A 21937-nucleotide genomic window follows, 5' to 3' on the forward strand; every position below is an offset into this window, starting at 1 on the left:
ATGTTTACATTCTCAGCCAACAACAAAATGGCGCTGAATGCTTTCATTGGTGGACACTTTTTAGACTCCGTACGTATTCTCATTCGTTTAATTCTATGGTCACAAGCGCTGTAAAACCCTTTAAAACAAGTGAGTTACATAAAATTCCTCATCCTCTTCCTCCTCCTCCCACAAAAACACTACTACTACTTCTATCACCACATAATATCACATTTTCCAAGATTTTGTGTTTACTTGCTTACACGTACATTTATACCTAGGTTTTTATTACTGCATATCAGCCAAGATTCGTCAAAAAAAAAGCTGCGTTCTCATTGGTTCAAGCAGGAATCGTTTTTATAAACTTTGAGTACTCATACTCGGTATTTTTAGTTTCAGATATATATCTACAAAAACTGCCGAAAATCGCCAAATGATGTCGTTATTCGGAGGTTTTATCAAAAAGTGCGTCGTTATCTGGAGGTTTTTTTTTACTGATCATAAATAGAATAAAACTCGGGACCACGGGTCAATGTCGTTATCAGGAGGTTGTCGCTATTCGGAGGTGTCGTAATCGGGAGGTTCCACTGTAGAAGATACAGCAGGTTACTCTTGCTCACCATGAGAGGTCATAAGACCCCACCCACCAGTCGTGGTAAAGATTTGATCTTAACTTTAACTCCCAAATCGTTGCAAATCAACCATAAGAAATTTTATCAAATTAACTTCTTAATATCAAACTAGCGTGTTATTTACAGTAACAATAATCTTTATTCTTTCAAATCAGATCAATAAGAAACAAAATGCACTGTACAATTTAAATGACATTGTGAATACATAAACCAATTCATGTTTATCATCGAATAAATGCATTTATATAAAGATCACTTATCATCATAATGAAATGAAATGAAATGGGAAAACAATATTCAAATCCAATAGCATTTGGAATGTGACTATCATCTCTATCATAAGTCTTGAAAATCCTTGATATTCCAATCACTATGAAGTTTTTAAAATCCTGTACAACATACTTTTTCATTTTTAAAAATATATGACTTAAACAAAAATTACCTAATCCAAGTTGGATTAAATTTTGTAAAAAAGGCAAAACGAAATGGTGCATGAGCTTGAACAAAACAAAAAGAAATGGAGATAAAACATATCATCAGGATGATTCTTTTACAAGTCAGCAATTCTTTAGATGATTAAAATAGGTACCACAAACTGATTCTCCTTTTAACAATTGAATCCAACAAAAATGTCCTTCAGTAATTTGGGTTTTTTGGGGGACTTTTTTGTTTGTTTTTGTTATAAATTATCTACATCAAACACCGGTTCTATAGAGAGCTGTATAAAATAAAAACCTCAGGACTATAAAAAAAAATTAGACCAACTTTCTTATTTTTAATTGGAAAACAATTTGATGTACATGGTATCTTAAGTAAACATAGGAATATAGATTTCTATTTGTAAATAATGAAAAAAATTCCCTAGTTTATCCAAAACAGAAAATGGATCATATGTGGTATCCGAATTATGATAACTAGTTTCCAGTTAGTCAATGATTAGAATAATTAAAATTTAATGTACTTAATAGTATGGAATATTTTCAAAACGTTATACAGTACTCGCTGGATGTTAAAACGTTCCACAATAGATAGAACGAAATTGATGTCACTCAGCTTTTTGTTATTGTTTTAGCCAGCCATTTTTATGAGTTCTCATCAAATTGTATTAATCAGACTATAAACGTTTAAGGTTTCACATAATTTTATGTGTTGGAATATCCGGCTGACATTGTTTCAGACCTGATGACCTAATGTTATCTATATAATATAATTAATAAGTCAATTCCTCCCAAGAGCATCAGATTTCGACATGCTCAGATTCTAGCATATATTTTTTTTGTAGCTTCTCCCAGGAGTGTGCTAGAATCAAGTACTGTAAAAGTAGGCCATAATGCCGAATTGCAAAGAAATGTTGGTCAGTTTGTGGTACCTAATTATAGATATACGCGACCAAACATTTGCCGCTACATATCAATTAGCAATACGTCAATATAACCATGACAAGTTGCTATGGCACAAGGTGGACAGGTGATGATACAACCCATATGATAAATATTTATGATGCCAAAAAAAACAGCATGGATGAGATCATAAGATCATGGACATTACCCCAATCTAATAATTTTAATTTACTGTCTTTTTTGTTGTTAAAACCCCTGACACATTTAGGTCTTATCAGCGCCAGTAAAAAGGAGGAAAATGGGATAGTCAAAAAATTCTAGAATTACAATTAAGCACCCAAGAAAAAGAAAAACAAAGGGGAAATGGTTCATATAGGGAACAGATGTAGATTCCAAGAGCTTACCATCAATGCACTTAAATTGAGATCACCTAAACGTTTCATCCAAACACCAGCACAGGATTCCACTAAGATGATTACACTCAAATAACAAGATATGTTCAAAACAAAAATAGAGAGATGATTTACAAGGAAAAAAAGATCACTTCCCAAAATTAATATCTTTATATACATTTGACTGTTTCCCTCTCAAAAGTCTCATCCGGACACCAGCACAGGATCCAACTAAGAGGAATACACTCAAATGTTTACACAATACACAAACAAAATAAAAAATATAACAATACACAACAGAGAGATATTATTGTTTTTAAGGGTTTTACGGCGCTTGCAACACATTTAGGTCATATCAGCACCAGTAAAAAGAAAGAAAATGGGAAAGTAAAAAGTCTTAGAATTACAATTAAAGCACACAAGAAAAGGTAAGACAAAGAGGAATTTGTTCAAATAGGAAACAGATGTAGATTCCAAGAGCACACTATCAAAGTACTTAAGTTTGAGATCACCAGACACAAATGCAGGTCCCAACTAAGAGGGATACACTCAAATGTTTACAAATCATATATATATGTAAACAAAACAATACAAAGAGATGATTTACAAGGAAAAAAATATAATTTCCCAAAACTAACTATACATTTGACTGTTTTCCGCTCAGCCAGGGCCAAGACAAAACCAAGTAATCTCATTCCAAGACAAAGACAGAAAGCAAGTTGGAAAACATATAGGGGGGTAGAAGATACAGTAAGTACCTCCCTGCCCACTATGGGAGGTCAGGAACCCCACCCAGTAACAGAGAGATGATTAATAATGGAAAAAAACATCATCTCCCAAAACAATAACTATACATTTGACCGTTTCCCTCCCAGCCAAGGCCAGGATAAAACCCAAGTAGTCTCATTCCAAGACAAAGACAGAAAGCAAATTGGAAAACAGATATAAGGGGATAGAAGACACAGTAAGTGCCACCCTGCCCACTATGGGAGGCCAGGCCAGCAAGCATGCGAGCCAGCATGCAGACTTTGTGATTACATAATGCTCAAGCATTTTAATGGCCGACAGGCGCATGTGATGAGCTTTGAACAATCAGACTTGTTTACAGTTTTTAAAGTTCATTATTGGTTGAACCATGTAACTGTCAATTCAGCCATGCATTCTCTGAGATAGATAAAGACATGCCCTTTGCTGTGATATCTTACATGCTATTGGTGGAGAAAATGATAAGGTATTATTAAGCCTGGAAAGGGTGGCTACCTGAGGGAAAGTCAACTCTCGTTTTGATTGTCACTTCTTGTTGAAACTTGAAATTTATATAACTTATCGTCAATATTTATGTAGAATTATTATGTTATTATGTAGAAAAATTATTGCAGTTTCTGAAACTACCAAAACTCAAATTTGATCATTTTGACCACTTTCACTTTAAAACCGATTTTCTTCGTTTTCCAAATCCCGACTTAATACCGCTTTGAGGCATGTGACCGGAGACCTGATCAGCTCATTATCCTTCTCCACCAACCACCTGCTATACATGGCTTTCAATTGAATCATTTTCAAAAACTTTGATCATGACTACATTAACCGTCACAATATTCACACTAGACACTTGACATCAATTAATTCATTCACTAAAATAATCGGATTTCTTAATTTAAATAAAACAGAGAAATAGGAACAAAATAATAAATATGCAAGTCTGCCACAAGGAACAAAAAAGATCTGTATATTATCTACATAATGCATAATAACAATTTGAAAATAATAAAAAATAAAGACAGTTCAAACCTTAGACTACAGGCCATTTACATTGGACACTACTATTAAATGTTTCAACTTTGAAAAACAGCCACTTGGGATTTATATAGATTAATTAACAAAAATAAAAAAGGTTTATGATTTCTAATTTTCCAGAAATAACTAATAATCTTGATAACAGCATATTTCTGGATCTGACCAATCATTGCATCAGACTCGTATTACAGATGTATACTTTGCGGCATTGCATTGCGACTGATGCCTGGGTTATTCCTGTCTAACCCTGGACCTTTACTTTAGGATAAATCTCCCCTTAGGAGATAAATAAAGGGTATTATATCGATTTTATTTGAAACCAACATAAATTGAAGCGTTTCCTGAATCTAAATAAACAGGGATAACAACAACTGAAACACTGAATTCTTTGCACTGCTAATTCACTTAATTCAAATATTTTGTTTTTTTTGTTTGTTGCTTTAGGTCTCTTCCAACACAATTGAGGTTATATGAGAGACCGCTGAAACAAAAAAACAAGCAATCTAACAAAAATAGTACAAATGTCAATCAAAATCATAACCTAAAGATATAAGCTAAATTATAAATAACCAAGAACAAACAGGCAGAGGATTTACAGGAAAAAAATATCCCCTGTCAAAAATACAATCACAAACCAAAGAAGCAGGATAGGCTAGTAAAGAGAAGAAGAAACGACATCACTATCGGATCGTACACCCATGCGAACATCATAGGTATATGATTCAAGGGTGATGCTCCCATCCAACCACCCGCTTAATTCAAATAGATGAACTTATCATTGATTAAATTATAAACATAAGAATTATACAAGTATAAAAATGAGTAAGAATATTAGGACAATCAAAACCCAACAGCAGTCATCCAATAAACAAATAAATTGCGTTTCATTTAATCATTAAATTGAGAATCATGACTATCGGTCTGCCCATCCCATTACAAGCATGAATCAAATCCATTTGATTCACAGCTAAAAACAAAATTTCACAATCTAAAACAATTCAGCATTCAAATACAACTTGCATGTTAACTGAAGGAAAATGTATTCCTTACATTTCACAAGCAGCCTCATTCATATCAACCATTTTCTTACAAAAACAACGACACACACACAAAGGAGAATTTTTTTTAAAAAAAGAAGAGTTTCAACTTATGTGAAATAATTATAATTATGATTTTTCAGAAGTCAAGACAAGCAATATACACATAGGCAAATTGCAACAAACACACACACACACAAACATTCTATAAATCATAAACAAATGTATCACATAAGGCCATTTTAGTTTTTAACTGTTCATCATACACGTTCATGAACAAATATACCTAAATTAAAAATATATATATAAAATAACCTTTTGAGTCTACCATTTTCATGACTAGGTTTTGAGATGAGTGGATAAAACTTTGCAGGTTCAAACCTTGATGCCCACATCATTATTTCTCCTTGATCAAGAAATATAGCCACTATTGCTCACTTTGCGGTACTGCAGTCTGGCTGACATCTAGATTACCTTGGTCTTTTTTTCAAGATAGGCTCAATTGATAAATTTCCCCTTGAGATGAATAAAACGAATTTGTTCTTTTTTAAAAATTAAAATCTATTAATTTCTATTTTTCAATTACTTATAATATGAGCACATCCCTAGCAAAACCAGGTGGTCTAATTCCATAATTATGGCTCAAAGCTTCATGGGAATGTTAGTGATGCGGAAAGATAGAAAAAAAAAGAGACAGCACATGAACTTCCTAGTTGATAGGGCACGTCAAGGGACTTCATCCATCATCTGAAAATTAATCTGGTTTATCATCCATAAGCACAGAAGTGCAAACATACAGCAAGGGACAATTCTATGACTGTCACCATCCAACAACTGAGTTAGATACCTCTCCCCTACTAGACATTTTTAATATCATTTGACATACCATTTCATTAATTCAGCCCCCTTTTAGCGGTTATCTAAAAAGATTCTTTTAAGAATTTCATGTGAGACCAAACTGTGCCTAAGTCACACATTACATAAATCACACAGTTATATATTGAACTTACAACAAATAATTATGTTCTATAAATGTCAAATTAGTGCTGTATCTATTTCAAATTTCAAATAAATTAACAATTTTCATCTTGCACGACTTCCACCACTACAAGATAAACACTGCACAATTTCAGATTTTGTTTGCGGTCAGAACTTAATTTCCTTTATAAAAAGAAGAAATGTTTCTTAACATATTCATTGATAGTGAAATGAAATCGTAAAATAAATTTAAGTATTATGCACAGCTGCATGATTTTATTTAATTTTTAAAAATATTTTTAAAAAGACAAAACATAAAAAAAAAAATGAAGAGGAAAAGAAATAACAATGACAAAAGCATCACAGCCAGAATTGGGGGAAAATAAATTTTACAACACACATTCCACATAAAGTTACTTGCTTTCATTTTTATAAAAATAAAAAACATACATTTACGTTTTAAAATAAAGAATTTCATAAAGAAGCATATGAAATGAAAACCAAATGTATGAAGAAAAAAAAAAAGGTAGAAAAAATAATGAAAGAAAATTCAAATAAAATTCTTGATCACCATGCTGTCCTTCTATTCACTTTCTATGGTACATCGACAGCTAACTAGAGGAGCTGAATAATGCTAATGCAAAGTGTTACAATGATACGAGCAGTAAATGGCACTGCTCACCTTTGTAGTGAGGAGGCATCAATTGAATCCACCACAGCTTCTTATCGGAAGCGAAGGGAGGCTGTTTGAGAAGACAAAAGTGTCTTCAAAAAGCTACTGTAGTATCAGCTGCTTAGTTCCTCATCACAGAGTGGTATGGGCAATTAAAACAACTTAAATTAGCTTAGTCACACATCCTTCTGACAATACAGCTCTTTCAAAGCTTTTAATTCCTCAATCAGGGTCTTGTTCTGATTCTCCAAAACCGCCACTCGGTTTTCTAAGCACTTCACATACTCCTTCTTTTTTCGTCTACATTCTCTTGCAGCCTCTCTGAAAGAAAAATACACAAACACTTTAGACTGTGTAAGCCTAAACATCTTTTTGACAGTACAATTCCTTCAAAGCTTTGAGCTCCTCAATCAATGTCTTGTTCTGATTCTCCAAAACCGCCACTCGGTTTTCTAAGCACTTCACATATTCCTTCTTTTTAAGTCTACACTCTCTTGCTGCCTCTCTGAAATAGGAAAGAAAAAACTTACTGTACTGCCCTTTTGAATAATATAAATAATTAAAAATCCCGAATATCTTACTAATTGAGAATGAGAAGCATTAATGCAGCTACCATTTTCCTCAAAAACAACCCAAAATGAAAGAATTAAACTTTTATAAAATCAGGTATTTTTTTACTATACTTACAATTCAGTTTAAAACAAGTCTTCATACATTGAAATAGTATTATGCTGAAAATATTTTTTATGGAATTGGTGGAAAATGTCATTGTCAAAATTTAAAGACTCTCAGATGAGGTAGAATTAAGTAAAAAAGTATTTTCTACAACAGAAAGGATCAACAAAATTTCTCTGTTGTCGTCAATCTGGAATTTAATAATGTATTTATGTCTTCATTGTTTTTTTGTTGTTGGCTGAAGTAGGGTTTTGAGCCCGAAATGTTCCATTTTGGGTATTTTGCTCTTTTTTTTTAAGCTGTTATATTCATCTCAATTTCCAATGCACTTAATAATAAATGAACCAGTATTTTCTCCTTTTGTGTGTGTGTGTGTATGTGTATGTGTGTTCTTTAAGGCTTCTACTTCCGTTATTGATTGTAACATTTTTTCGCTCAAAAGGGTCACTTCACTATAAATGGCATTTTATAAGAGGTATTCAACAAGAACAATTTTTTTTTTTGGTACATATTTCAATAAAGTCACATTTTGAGAGAGACAATTCCTCTAAAAAAATTAATATCTTTAAATTATTAAAACCGTAAAGACTATGTGATAATTTTGTTTTCATTTAGCTTAGCATCAATTACAATTTAATATCTTGGACAGCCCATTGAAGATTAGGAGTCCTAAGGGATAAAGGCAAACCTGACACCAATAAAAAAATAAATTTTAACACATAAAATAAAATCCTGAAAAAAATTATGTACCACACATGTTAGCACACCCTATACCCCTATAATCATACTTTGGTCTTCAAAATGACTGTCTTGATTGATGAATAATTATGATCACATCTGGTGACAATTTGAGCCATCCCATACACATACACAACTTCCACTTTTATTTTCTATATTGCTTTAAGAAATTATGTAAACCTGATAATTGATAAATATCATTAATTTGTTATGGTAATTCACAGTTGGAAGCCAAATTTCCTGATGGATGAATAAAGTTTATTCAATTTATTTGATTATTTCTTCTTTTTTTTTTTTTTTCCATATTAATTGATCTCTCAGCATAATTCAAGTTTTTCACTTAAAATTGTTTCATAATAAAAAGTACACACTGATTTTGGAAAGATTATTTTGTAATCCAATGGAGAAACAATTCCTCAATTCGGACAACTTTCACCTAAAACCTATCAATCGCCATTGTTTCCCCAATATTGACTGCCTACCTAACATCACAATCTTATTCAGAAAGATTTAACACAAATTTTTTCCTTTAGTCTTGTGAACTACTAATAAATTTCCTTCTCATTCATACATGCCCTGTATGTTTCTAACACAATATAAAACAGCCTCCATTCATAAAACAGGCATACTTGACTTACCTATTCTTTAGCAGTCTAAGTTCTCTTTTCCGAGAGCCTTCTTCTGATATGTGTTGAGGACTTGCAATGGGACTTCCGGACGCCATGACAACACTTTGAGTGAGAGGACCAGGCGCTGCTATTTGATAGGCTTGTACATTTGTACCTCCAACTGAAACATAAAAAACAAAAAGAAATCTTAATCCAAATTCTATTGGGTCTTTTTCATACAGAATGGAATGCCCTCAATCATACATCTTTAAACTTTATTGATTGCATTTAATGCTTTTAGTCCATAACTAGGGACCGAAAAATCACTCTCAACATGAAAATACTATGCAACACCAACAGATGATCAGAAGAAACACTGATCCAAGAAATTTTGAGAATTTAATGCAAAACTCAAAACCATGCTTTCTCGACAGTTAAAGGCTAAACTAATATCAATCTGATTCACATATCAGAATGTTTAGGGGCTCAAGAGTTTTCATGACAAATCAAAATATCCCCATGTATTTCTTTTAACTGTAATGACCACTCAAATGTTACAAACAAGGAAATCAAATTTATCTTAAATCAAATCTTCAAGACTAGATCATTTGTAGGTGCTGTCTTATTATAAAAATCTTGAATTTCTGATTCCTGTCTTCTACACTCAGCCATCTCTCTCCCGTAGCAGTAATTCCCACTTGAGTAAAATATATTTGGAAGTAGAATGTCTTTTAAGTGGTTAACAAGATATAAGCTCAAAGGAATTTTTTTTAATTAAACAAAAATTCTATGACCAAAGGCCTTGGCTTGGCTTGCACAAATACACAGAACTCTAAAGTCCTGAACCAATCACATCCATCAAACACACCAATCACCACGTATAGTTTGACTTACTACCTGGAATATAAAACTGCCCATCAGGTCCTTGTGCATACTGAACTATAGTGGTACCTCCTGTAGTATTAGAGGCAGAGGTAGGACTGGCATTGGTCATGGTAAGTGTTTGAAGACCTTGAGAGGCTGGGATGCCATCACCATGGGCTGTCAACTGTAAGGAGTTGGCTTGAACATCTGATATAACAAAGGATTGTAAAAATTAAAAACAAACAATTAAACAGTAACAATGTAAAGGAATGGACAAGGATTGACAGCCCAACACTAATGAAAGCTGAGTACAGATCTGGATGGATGGCTCTTACTTAGTCATCTCTCAAGTCTATGTCTCCTCTACTCTACAACATGAGAACTGAGAACTTAAGAGAACTGGGAATTCCAAGTCTCAGAATCTCGAAGACAAAACAGAAGAAATCAATGCAACATAAAATAAAAACAATAAAATGAAACAAAACAATATGCTAAAAATATCAACTTAGCATCAGGTTAAAACCAAGAAGACAATTACAAAGTCTACCACATTCCAACAAGCATTAATTGATTTTAGTCAATTTTTTTTTTTTCAGACAAACCTTTGAGTCTGCAATGTGACTCAGAATCATTTTCAGAAATTTTCTGTCTGAATTCATGGTCTACAAATAACGAAGACTCCCGTTTGTACTGAAATTAACTTCTTCCATTCAAAGCAGCGAGTGGAGTGTTTCCGTTTATACAGAAGGTGCTACTCATGTCTGGGCCAATATGCATCTATTATTATCATCATCATTGCCTTTTCACCCTGGGTCAGGGTGTAGGCCATAGACAAACAGTTTCCATCCCTCTCTATATTGAGCTTTGTCTTATCACTTCTCTGTATATCAGCTTCTTTAATTCTTCTTCATGTACCCTGTGGCCTTCCCCTTGATCTTTTGCCCTGTGGGTTCCAGTCCAATACTTTCTTTGTTATAGTGGAGTCATTCTTTCTAAGGGTGTGTCCAATCCACCTCCATCGCCTTCTTCCTATTTCCTCTCCCACTGGTTTCTCCTGTGTTCTTTTCCATACTTCGCTCTTAATCCTGTCCATCCATTTTATCTTGAGTGGCTTAAGCATGCATCTGTTTGCGAAAATCTGTATCCTTATACATGCCTACAATGCATTACAAGTTTCACATACATACAGGACTGACTTCACGGTTTCAGTTGAAAAGTCTTAGCTTTAGTCGAAGGGAGATATCTTTAGTTTTCCAAACTCTGTTCAAAGATGTGAATGCAGTCTGTGCCTTTCCAAACCATGCTTTCACCTCTGCTTCCGTGACTCCATCTCTGTCAATTATACCCCAGATATGGCAGAAAGTATCTATATCTTCATGTCCCTGATCTTTGACTTTGATCTGCTCCCTTTGACGCCTACCTATCCTTAAGACCTTTAATTTTGGCAGGGTGAATTTTCAAACCAATAGATTCCAAGAGGCTGTTTATAATTGTGGTTTTTGCTTGCATCTGGTCTTTGGTGTAAGACAGAAAAACACATCATCCAACTGTGCCCAGGGGGTCCACTGTATGCCATTTCTTCGACCTTTGGAGGTTTCCTTCATTAACCAATCAATGGCAAGGATTAACAGGAATGGTGAGAGCAAGCATCCCTGCTTGACACCCGTCTTAATTTTTTTTCTCTTCTCGATGACTACTATGTTACTAGTGTGCATCTGTGTGAGTGTGTCTATGTCAATATTACATTGTTATAAATGTGTAACCAAATGACAAATTGCCACTTTTTTGAGGACAATAAAGATATATTATTATTATTATTAATTTCAAAGCTGTCAGTAAGCTGATCTTCATGTGCAGCCCTGCAACTTGTTCCTTCATACATTTCCTTAATGAGGTTTACCAACTTCTCAGAGATTCCATAATGTGCCAGAATTTTCCACAATGTTGCTCTGTCAATACTGTCGAAAGCCTTCTTGTAATCCAGAAAGTTGACAATAAGAGGAGAGTTCCATGCGATAGACTGCTCCACTATGACTCGCAGAGAGGCAATCTGGTCAGTGGTTGAATGATTTTTTCTGAAAATCTACCTGTTCCTCCACAGTTTAGCATCTGTTAACATGATGTTGCATTATTAATTCTCTCTAGAATATATGGTTGAAAACCTTTCCTGGGATGGACAGAAGAGTGATTCCTCGATAATTATTACAATTACTGAGGTCCCCTTTCTTTGGAAGCTTGACAAGATGTCCTCCTTTCCAATCAATTGGGAATATCCCATCATTCCAGATTCTCTCAAATGGTGGGTGAAGGGCCACAGCATTTCTTTCAGCATCAACTTTTAGAGCCTCTGGTGGAATCTGGTCTGGTCCAGCAGCTTGTTATTGTTATGTAAACTTCCTTGATCTTTGTCCAATGTGTCCCTACGTCTATGTCCTCCTCGAGATCAGCTAGAGGTTGGAATCTATTACTCAATTGCAGTTTGAACTCCTCATTCTTTTCCTCATCTAGTGCATTCACCTGAAATTTTCTTCTTGTGGGTGATCTTTCTGAGTCGGAGCTTAGGCTTTGCCATTAGCATGTGGTGGTCTGATCCAACATCTGCCCCTCCCCATACTGTCACATCCTCCAAGTTGTTTGTTTGGTGAAGACATCATCGGGTCAGCAGAGTCCTTTCAGCTTTGTTTGTTGTCCTTCATAAATTCTGTCATTGCAGAAACTCTTCAGTCGCCCACGCTAAAAAAGACAGGATTTTCATCCCAGTAACTGCACTTCAAAACTCAAGTAGCGCATTGTCCCTATGATAGACAGCTCTCGGGCTTCAGATAGATATCAAAGGTACAGTAAACCTAATTAGTTGCACATCCCTCACTCTATGCTCACATTAGGCCTAAGTGTATCAACTTGTCAGTCGCATGCCTCTCGCTTTTGTTATAAAGTCATGGTCATAACTATCCTGTTATAGATGAAGAATGGAAGATGGTCTTAATTAAACACATGCAGCTATGACTAAGGCAGTAAATATTTGTCACAGTGATATTCACAGATAACTTACATGTGTCTTGACCATCTTGACTTTGACTGCTATTGGAGTCATCTTCCATTTTGGTCACAGGGGACGAAAGATCATTCAAAATTTTTCTGTTAACAAAAAAGAACAAAATAAAAAATAAATGATAAAAAACAAAGTGTGTTATTAGGAAAAAGGTTGACCATATGTGACACAGTGTGACAGTTTGGACCAGAATGTACATTTTGACATATCTTAATAGATCATTCATTTCTCCTTAATTTGATACCCGTTTCATCTATGTACCATAATTTTTGGCTGAGCTGACATAAACAATTGTTACATTTTAATATTTCTACATTCATAAAGAACTCACATGAAGAAAATATTCAAGTATTTCTCCAGTGAGGTAAAGCGCAGAATTCTTTTTCATGGCATGAGGTGAATAGCAATATCATAGATAGATTGCCAACAACCATGAGGAACTCTTGTATTTGAAAACTGCTGTACCTTTGAAGGATTATACTGTATAAAACATACATGGAATCTGGTGTTAAAGAAGTTAAGATTCAGTGACATTTCACATGGCATTGTGAGAAAACTGTTTGGTCTATCACTATCGGTATGCCAAATTCGTAATGTCACTTAAAATATAAGCCTGCATGCAAAAAATCACGGGATCACATATATGCGAGTTATTCCGGGCGCACGGTACTTGGAACGGACAATAGGAGTAGTAATGGTAGTAGTAGCTATGGTAGGGATTATGGTGTGGTAGTGGTTGTAGTAGGAGTGATAGTATGGATGATGTAGTGGAGGTAGGGATGATGCTCTGGTGATAGTGGTGGTGATAGAGTGGATAATGATCTTGTGATTTTAACAACTGAACCGTATTTCTAACCACAAATTGTTCAAGACATTTTTTGCAATTTGCCGGAAAATGAAACACTTTACCAGAGAGCGAAAATTTTTCATCTCAAAATGCCAAAATTCCTGAACACGCTGAGGACCATCATGGATGGATGATGATGATGTGGTGGTGGTTGTTGTAGCAGTGTAGGTGGTGGTAATGATGCCAATGTGATAATGGTTGTAGCAGTGGTGGTAGTTAATGATAATGCCTGTCGTGGTGACTGCACGTGGTAGCGACAATGATATGGTATTATGGTCAAAGACATCGGTTTTAAAATAAACGAGTGCAGTATAAGAAAGGAAAAGATAATAGCAGGCCTGCCAACTTTTCATAGTGCCAAATGAATTGATCTTTTATAAATTAGAAGCAAGTTGTGATTTGTTTTTTAAAAACACAGCTACAACATAAGCCACTATACCATCACAGTAGTTACTTAAAAAAAATAATCTAGACCCATTTGTCTCAACACCCCCCCCCCCTCAATTTCGATCAACAACTCAACAAAGACCACCTCGGGTCCTGTGTCAATTTTGACATTTGACACCAAAGAAATGAGTATTCTTAAGATTGCCAATCCAATACTGAAGGACTTGAGCTTTTATCAAATGGAAAAATCAGCAGAACATTTCTGAGAAAATCCTCAAATCCCGGATCATCATTGTTTAATGAAATTAACAGCAGTGATGATAATGGCAATTTGTCAAAAAGGAGGAAAATGTATCGGTCCAACAGTCAAACGCAAACAAAATCATAACATAAAATATTGTTACATATATTATATTACTACTTCTTGTGTACATCCATTCTTAATAGTAGAGGTATAACATACTTTAGGGTATGTGAATTTTTAATGAACTGTCCTTTCCTTAAAACTATTTTACAGACATACCTTACATTCAAGAGATTTAAAATTAACTTTTGGTCAAAAGGCCTGAAAATATTTGTTTTTACTTGCTTTATATTTGTTACTGTAGCCTAGTGGTAATGGATCTTACAATTAAGACTCTAGTACCAGTATCTTTAACAAAGTAAAATTGTAAAACATTGTAAAAATAAAGGTAAAAAGAGTCAACTAAATTTCTCAGCCCCTATAATTATAATAAATTAATATTATCCCTCTATAACCAGATGACGTTTATAAAGTTAACATGAAGATTGATAGAAGAATGGTTGAAAGAGATATAATATATGGATAAGGGAAAGATAGAAAATGAGAAAAAGAAAGAGGGGGAGAGAGAAAGAGAGAGAGATGAAAGAGGAGTATGTGAAAAAGAAAGAGGGAGTGAGAGAGGGGTAGCTTAAATGATCAGGTTTTTTCCCGATTAGGGGGAAGTTAAAATAATTTTCTTTAAAACGCACCTATAACTGTACTACCATGCTTGGCCTACTTACAAATATAGTCTAGACTCATTTACTCCCCCCCCCCCCCCCCCCCCCCCCCCCCCACCCACTTCCTTTTCAACCATCATTGACATCTGGCGCTAGTTTGTCTAGACTGACATGTGTCAATATAACACAAGACATGATGGTGATATTTTTTCAGGGATCCACCACTTGGCTGGAGCTTTTATCAGAGGAAAATGTTTGACAGGGCAAAATCTGCTGAAAATATTTCTGAGAAAATGCCAAAATTCTGCGGAAGATTATCCACTGTACTGTAACAGAGCTAACAAAATTTCACTGTTGGATGGAAACATTACCTATATGAGGGTCTCCTAGCAAGGACTTCTCTTCTCTTTTTGGTATCAGACTCGGTATGTACTAAATCTTCCCCTACTGCAGCCACCTGTCAATAAAAAATAAAAATTGGTAATTTGAGACAAAAAGCGTTACTTGTATTGAATGAGAATTCTTAATTATTCATCAAACAAATGCCTAACTACAACGCATCAATCAATCCAATAAAAAATATACAAAACATTTGTTTTTGTTTATGACTGGACTAGATACTTGAAAATAAAACACAATCTAAAGAAAGCATAAATAATAATTAGATATAAATTGGAACAACCCCAATCATGTTGACCATGTTAAAATGGAGATGACAAGAGGGTGTAGATCATATGATATTATCTTATATGGTGGACATGACAAGGCAATTTATCAGTCATCCTATCCAATTTGACAACCATTTTCGAAATCTAATTCCAATGTTAATTGCAACAAAGGTAGTCTTTAACGTCCTGAAGAAAAACTTCCATGTATTTCTTCTTTGACATTTTATAGATATGGACTGGGACTGGATTGGATTTTTAGAGAAGAAACCGTAATTAGCCAATTTTACTTTTTTTCTACTTCCGATACTGGGTAGAAGAGGTGATTAACCACTTTTCATTAATAAGCATGACAATCTTTGATGTTGACCAATATCATACAGTTCGATTCTTAAAATTAAGAGGTAATCAATGAAATCTTAAGAAAAACTGTTCCATAATGAGGCAAACTCGAGACTGAAAGAGATGAACAATGACCCCTTAGAAGTATTATCACCTTTTTTTGTACACTACTGGGTGTGACAATCAATATATCAGTCAAGATGAAAACAAGGTAAAAGAATCGGTCTCTCACTTTGTCAACAGAATCCTTTCAGAAAATTGTTAGATGAGTGCCTACTGCTTACCCTAACGACTTGAATGGCTTGAAGATTGCCTCCTGCCTGAAGGACTGACGAATGATTAGCTGGAATGGATTGTACTTGAATGGCCTGGTTGGGGATGCTCACATGAACCATGGATATGCCCTGGCTGCCATTTTCAAGGTCACTTGTACCCACACCAGAGCCTTCTGACATTTCTAGAGAGGGCAAAGGAAACATTTCAAAAATTGAAATACCACACTTCAATAAGAGTGTGATTTCATGTTCCAGCTTAGCACAGATAAAGCAGAAAGATGGTTGGACACATGAATATGATGTGATAAACGAAAATAAAACGATATTTGGATGAAGAGAGAAAAAAACCACTGAGGGAATAAACAAGGAAACTGGAGTTTGAGTAATGTTAGAAACCAAGTACAAGAAAACTTTATCGTATAAATAATTCAAGAAAATAAAAATAAAACTTGCTATATATATTTAGTAGGGCATCCAATTAGTTCCATCCTGACGACAGTGGGTCTTAAGATATATAAGAAGGGGGGTGAACTGAAACCATTGATATTCATGCTGTGTTAGTAAAAAACATTAAGGATTGAAGCACAAAGCATATGATAATGGATAGATAATGAAAATAAAATTGTTTAAGGCTACAGTGCCAGAAAAATACCAAACAAACAAATCCCCTCAAAATCAGTTTCCATCGCATTGGCAAAACTTTTGCTACTTTGGAAGCACAAGAACAAATCCAGTTAGCCAAGCTACTTCATGATTTGAAATTTGAATAACTAGTTTTATATAGGCCTTAAGCTCCATTTTATACGGTCAACCAATGTAAATGACTCAAGCTTGATTTAATGTCTTATTAATGTCCGCATCAAATCTCAACTGAAGCTATCATCTGTCAAAGGAGCAGAGGAGAGAAGTTGCAAGCTGAATGACTATGGAATGACTATGTTGCATTCAATTTCAATCAAGAGGAATTGAATCAAGAGTGAGAGCAATGGTAAACTTAACCTTAATTAAACTTTTTTTTTTAATTATAATTTTTTTTTAATTTAATAAAATATTTTTAAAAACAACAACAAAAAAAACCTCTATAAACAGGCAGGCATTTATTTTGTCACCATTGATACTGATAATCAATTTAAAATCAACTGCACCATTAATTCTGATCAAATTCTTATTTCAACTAAATAAGAAAGAACACGAACATTTATAAAGCTCACATACACACAAATGCCCAAACAGACACAAAAGAAAACAGCGATAAAGATAACCAAATAAGTGAGGAATATTGATAGACTAAAATGATATGGGCAATTAATGTTCAAATCTCTTTTGTTTTGTAATTAATTTTGCTACACTATTTTGAATGGTTTCAAGTTTTTATATCTTACTTTTAGTTATACCAGTCAGAAAAAAATTACAAGTATTTCCATGCTAAATTCAAAACAGTGTTTAACACCTAGCCAAATAATTTCACATAGGCAATCAATTAATTTTTTTTTATAACATTAAGCAAAACATTCATTTAATGTTACTGTTGGCACACCAGTACTAAAAAAAAACCTCTAAAAACTTCGACTAAAGCTAAAACAAAAACAGCTTAAACAATAAACAGAAATAATTAAATTATATAGATTTTTATTTTTTTCTATATGACTATGTCTAAATTTTAATTATTAATATTTAACAAGGTAACCTGCAAAATCTCAAACTAAAAATACCCAGAGACGCCAACTTTAAATTTGGCTCACAAGAAAGGAATTTCAATGTCGAAAGAGGAATTTCCGCAAACAAGAAAAGTGAATTGGGATGGTATTTGGCATTGGGTTTACATATTGTGCAGTGATAAATAGGTATCTGATTAGAACTATATTATGATATATAAATATAATCCCAAAGTTTCCTTATTTCAAATGTGGTGGTTGTAGCAGTCGTTGTTAGTGGTGGGTGGTTGTAGTAGAAGCGGGGGGGGGGGATCCTTGCAATATGACCTCACCGGAATCTGACGGAAGTTGCCTGTAACTCGGATTTTTTTTGCTCCAGACCGGATTTGTTCCCGGTGAAACTAGACTTTGGCATGACTGAATACCCTTATGAAAAAAATCCTACTTATCAATTTAAAAAAAGAATTCAGCAGAAATACGTAAAAAGCGCACACCAAAATAAAAACAAAACAAGAAACAACAAAAATCGGATATATGGCAGCATCCACTAAACAGGCTCATAGTGTGCTCTACGCACAAAATGAACACCCATACATTTAGATTGGGAGTCAAAGTTGCGACTTTCATTGAATGGCAATGTACAAAACTCAGCCTCTTTAGTTACTGCGAGTTGTTTACGATGGGACGCTAGTTCAGATGTGACTAAATAACCAGCATTAGTTCCAGCACATTTGAATCATTTCGAAATATATGAGGTCAAACTCCAGATCAGAAAAAAATAACGAAAGAACCCAGCTGCCTTAACTTAGATAAGGATCAATACCCAAGCACAATTGTAAAATAAATGACATAATGTAGGAACTGCTTGCTATCCTTTAGATAGGATGCTAGTCTGAAATAAAGTACTTTCTGCCTTCATACCCTAAAGACCTGGCCACTCAGTTATTTTTGATTAACTCCCTTTGCTTGAGACGCCAGTATTGTACAAACTAAGGTGTCACAAATCTCACCAAAACCAAAACTAAAAAAAAACTTTAAAAAACATTGATCTCTTGCTTCTTTTCTCAATTTAAAACAAATGCAAAAATATATACATGTCAACCAATACCCATTTTGATCCAGTTTTAGTGGCATAAAGAATGATTCACTTAACTTCTACACATATACTGCTTCATTATAGCCACTACTAAATCTTATTGTTCCTATACATAGTCTATCATGAAAGCATTTCATTAGAAAAAAAATTGTTAGAAAACGAAGTGGCACTTCTAAGTCTTTTATTTCTCCAATCTCAAAATTATAACTATTACAAGTCGATACCATTTTTCCAAAATAAAATAATAGCAATGCTTTTTCAATTTTCTAACAAATTGGGATGAATCATTGTGTGTCTTTAGTCTAGTTATAAACTACAAGTAGTGTGTATTCCTATGCAATTGTTTTAAAAACGACATCACATCTTCAACCGTAAAAATCTACTAGTTATAAAGAGGTCAAACAATCATGTTGTCATAGCAACAACATGGCTGACATGAGTATAGAGTGTGTGTATAAATTCGTCCCGTGCTTTTTCTTAGCAATATAAACAGACATCAAGAGACAAACCAGATATGAAAAAAATTACATGATGAATTAATAAAAACAACACGTCGTTTGATATAAAACCAAGGCTAGAAAGTCATCCAAAAGAATTGCAGTTTAATAAAAACCGAAAAATGAGGTGTAAAAAATCCAATAACAAGGATTTGGTGAGGTTTTTTTTAATGTGATACCTCGGCCATCAAACAACCCTCATTAAAACAAAATGGTACGTACAAATAGAGATAAGATGTTTGTCTTTTAGACAGACTCGGTTCAAATTTTATAATAACAATAATATGTCGGGGTTTTTTCGCTGCTGTAAAGTTTTAAAAATACTTATTTCTACCTTTAATGCCCATTTTTTTTTTATTGAAGTAGTATAGGAATAAAGCTGAAACCTTCCTCTTTAAGACGATATCAAATTTAGCTCTGTAATTTTTTTTGATGGTCGAGGTATTAATGGTTGAATGACCCGGTTTAAAAAATAGTCCTTTTCTCCACGCGTGACACAAAATATATAGATTTTGTTTTTTCTGCCACAAAAATTACGTCTATTGTGGTACCTAATGTTACAAGTGTTATATAATCAACCAAATTTAAAATCAATCATTGCTGTAGTGATTCACCCAATGCTCGCCTTGTCATCACAAAGTTTTTTTAATCCAACCAATTGGTGAAAAAAAATATATTTTGGTCTGTGCATTTCAGACTTTATCCAACCTCACTGGACACCCGTTTTAACAAAGACAGAAAGCAAATTCTCAAACATGCAAGAAGACTGTGAAGCTTTCTACGAGTTACGAGTTAGAGATTAAAAGAGTGCAACACATTTATTTATCAGTGATGAAAATAGCAATTTGTCAAAAAGGAGTAAAATGTCTCCATTGATCAAACACAAGCAAATTGTAAAAATAACAGGAACTTTCATAGTTTTGTATTATGACGAGTAATACATTACTGCTGCAAAAGTACATCCATTCTTATCATAAGACATTATAAATTATAATGTACTTTTCGTAAACATTTAATGATAATGAATTGACCTTTCCACAAAACAACTTTAAAGGCCTACAATATTATTCAAATCGATTGCTGCATAAAGAGATTGTGATTAAAAATTTGACCAAAGTCAGAAAGTGCTGTTTTGATTACTGTAAACTAAGCAAATCACCGTTGCTTTGGCTTTATTATAATAATATATTATCTCCTATTGACTTAAACGGATGGTTGAGAAAGAAATAGGAACTGATAGAAGAAGAATTCAAGAGGAAATTCTGTTTTTCCCACATCAGAGTAACTGCCCGTCTAGTCTAACACTAGATCAGATCTATCCAAAAAAAATTGTCCTGACACTAATTTTTTTTGGACATCGGTAAAAGTTGTTGGAAAGGGTTTTCCTTTCTTTAGACCACACTTTGACTTTTATTCCTTATAAAGGATTTTAATTCTTTTCTACTAGACTAAAGACTAAAGTTAAAGTTAGTAAACCTGCCTACTATACTATCGTAGGAGTAGGGCTTAATTTTTATTTAATTTGGGAAAGAAAGTTTCATTTTTATTCTTTTTGGTAATGATTGGGGTGCTCTCTCTCTCTCTCTCTCTCCGTCCAGATTTCAATTGGATTTAATCCAGATTTGAATTTGTGAGTTGAAACAAAATCCTGCCTCAGCCTCCGTGACCATGATCATCGTCATCATAGTCATAGTCCTCAGTGACTCAGGCTTTATAATTTATATGTATAAATATAAAGGATACTCTACTGACAAGAACTCTCAACTCCCAAATGATAACATCACGAAACATCATTTGAACGGTTTATTAGGCATAGACTCTAAGACGTCCCTTATCGTGCCATTCATTGTTTTGTTTTGTTTTTCTTGGAACAAGAATACACAAACCTTGGTGTTCCAGACTTGAAGCACGGTAACCCTGTAACTGTAACTGTAACAATTATTATCATCATCGTGTTTCGATTTATCACTGAACAGTCACCCTCCTCTTGTCTTAGTTATTTTTTGTTTGTTTAGTGACAAAGAATTAACAATATCTCAATCACAACCATGCTCCACTGTTATGGTTCGCCAAATAAGTGCTTACCAATTACGTACTTTTCGTCACCAACTTTGCTGCAATTGGAGTGGATAAATTTGCAGAATACGTAGACGCCACGTCAAATTACACCATCAGCGTCACAGGAACGAAAGTCAACATGGCCGCATCTTACAGAAAAAAGATTGTATTACTTCGCTAAACTGAAAATTCATCGATATGATTGGCTAGTCCTTACTGACTGACGTCAATGGGTTTATTGCTGACGCGATTTTGCTATTTTAAGAATAATAATAAGTGTCATGCTTTTGCCTTTATCGCGTTCTAGCACTAAATGGGGAAAAAGATGAAGTAAATATAATTTGACGTTATTGAAACGATATCATTGACTATTGTATGGTACAAGGA

General features: G+C 34.1%; 1 protein-coding gene across 17 annotated transcripts; it reads right to left on the reverse strand.

Annotated features, from left to right (window-relative positions):
- Positions 1–727: 727 nt before the first annotated feature.
- LOC144966462 (cyclic AMP-responsive element-binding protein 1-like) lies at positions 728–21734 on the reverse strand. 17 transcript variants are annotated; one of them, XM_078903027.1, is made up of 8 exons: positions 21589–21734; positions 16254–16426; positions 15334–15419; positions 12766–12851; positions 9747–9920; positions 8880–9030; positions 4890–7149; positions 728–4544 (listed from the first exon to the last, which is right to left on the reverse strand). In XM_078903027.1, the coding sequence occupies exons 2-7, from the start codon at positions 16422–16424 to the stop codon at positions 7005–7007; spliced, it is 813 nt and encodes a 270-aa protein (XP_078759153.1). In that variant the 5' UTR covers positions 16425–16426; positions 21589–21734; the 3' UTR covers positions 728–4544; positions 4890–7004. The 17 variants fall into 17 exon arrangements, with proteins under 17 accessions (XP_078759153.1, XP_078759149.1, XP_078759147.1 ...); XM_078903023.1 differs by having other exon boundaries at positions 4890–7333; positions 21589–21723; XM_078903021.1 differs by having other exon boundaries at positions 4890–7333; positions 21578–21723.
- Positions 21735–21937: the final 203 nt, after the last annotated feature.

Source organism: Berghia stephanieae, chromosome 2, assembly GCF_034508935.2.
Source record: "Berghia stephanieae isolate SIO BIC M18660-M18661 chromosome 2, UCSD_Bste_1.3, whole genome shotgun sequence".
NCBI classification, from domain to species: domain Eukaryota; kingdom Metazoa; phylum Mollusca; class Gastropoda; order Nudibranchia; family Aeolidiidae; genus Berghia; species Berghia stephanieae.

What these genes read in the sequence shown, in the direction of transcription:
- LOC144966462 (XM_078903014.1), bottom strand. Translation starts at nt 16,424, where the DNA reads ATGTCAGAAGGCTCTGGTGTGGGTACAAGTGACCTTGAAAATGGCAGC. An exon ending in GCTAGGAGACCCTCATATAG is followed by an intron (nt 12,852 to 15,333) that starts GTAATGTTTCCA and finishes TTTTGTTAACAG; the next exon opens with AAAAATTTTGAATGATCTTT. An exon ending in GCAGTTTTATATTCCAGGTA is followed by an intron (nt 9,031 to 9,743) that starts GTAAGTCAAACT and finishes TTTATGTTTCAG; the next exon opens with TTGGAGGTACAAATGTACAA.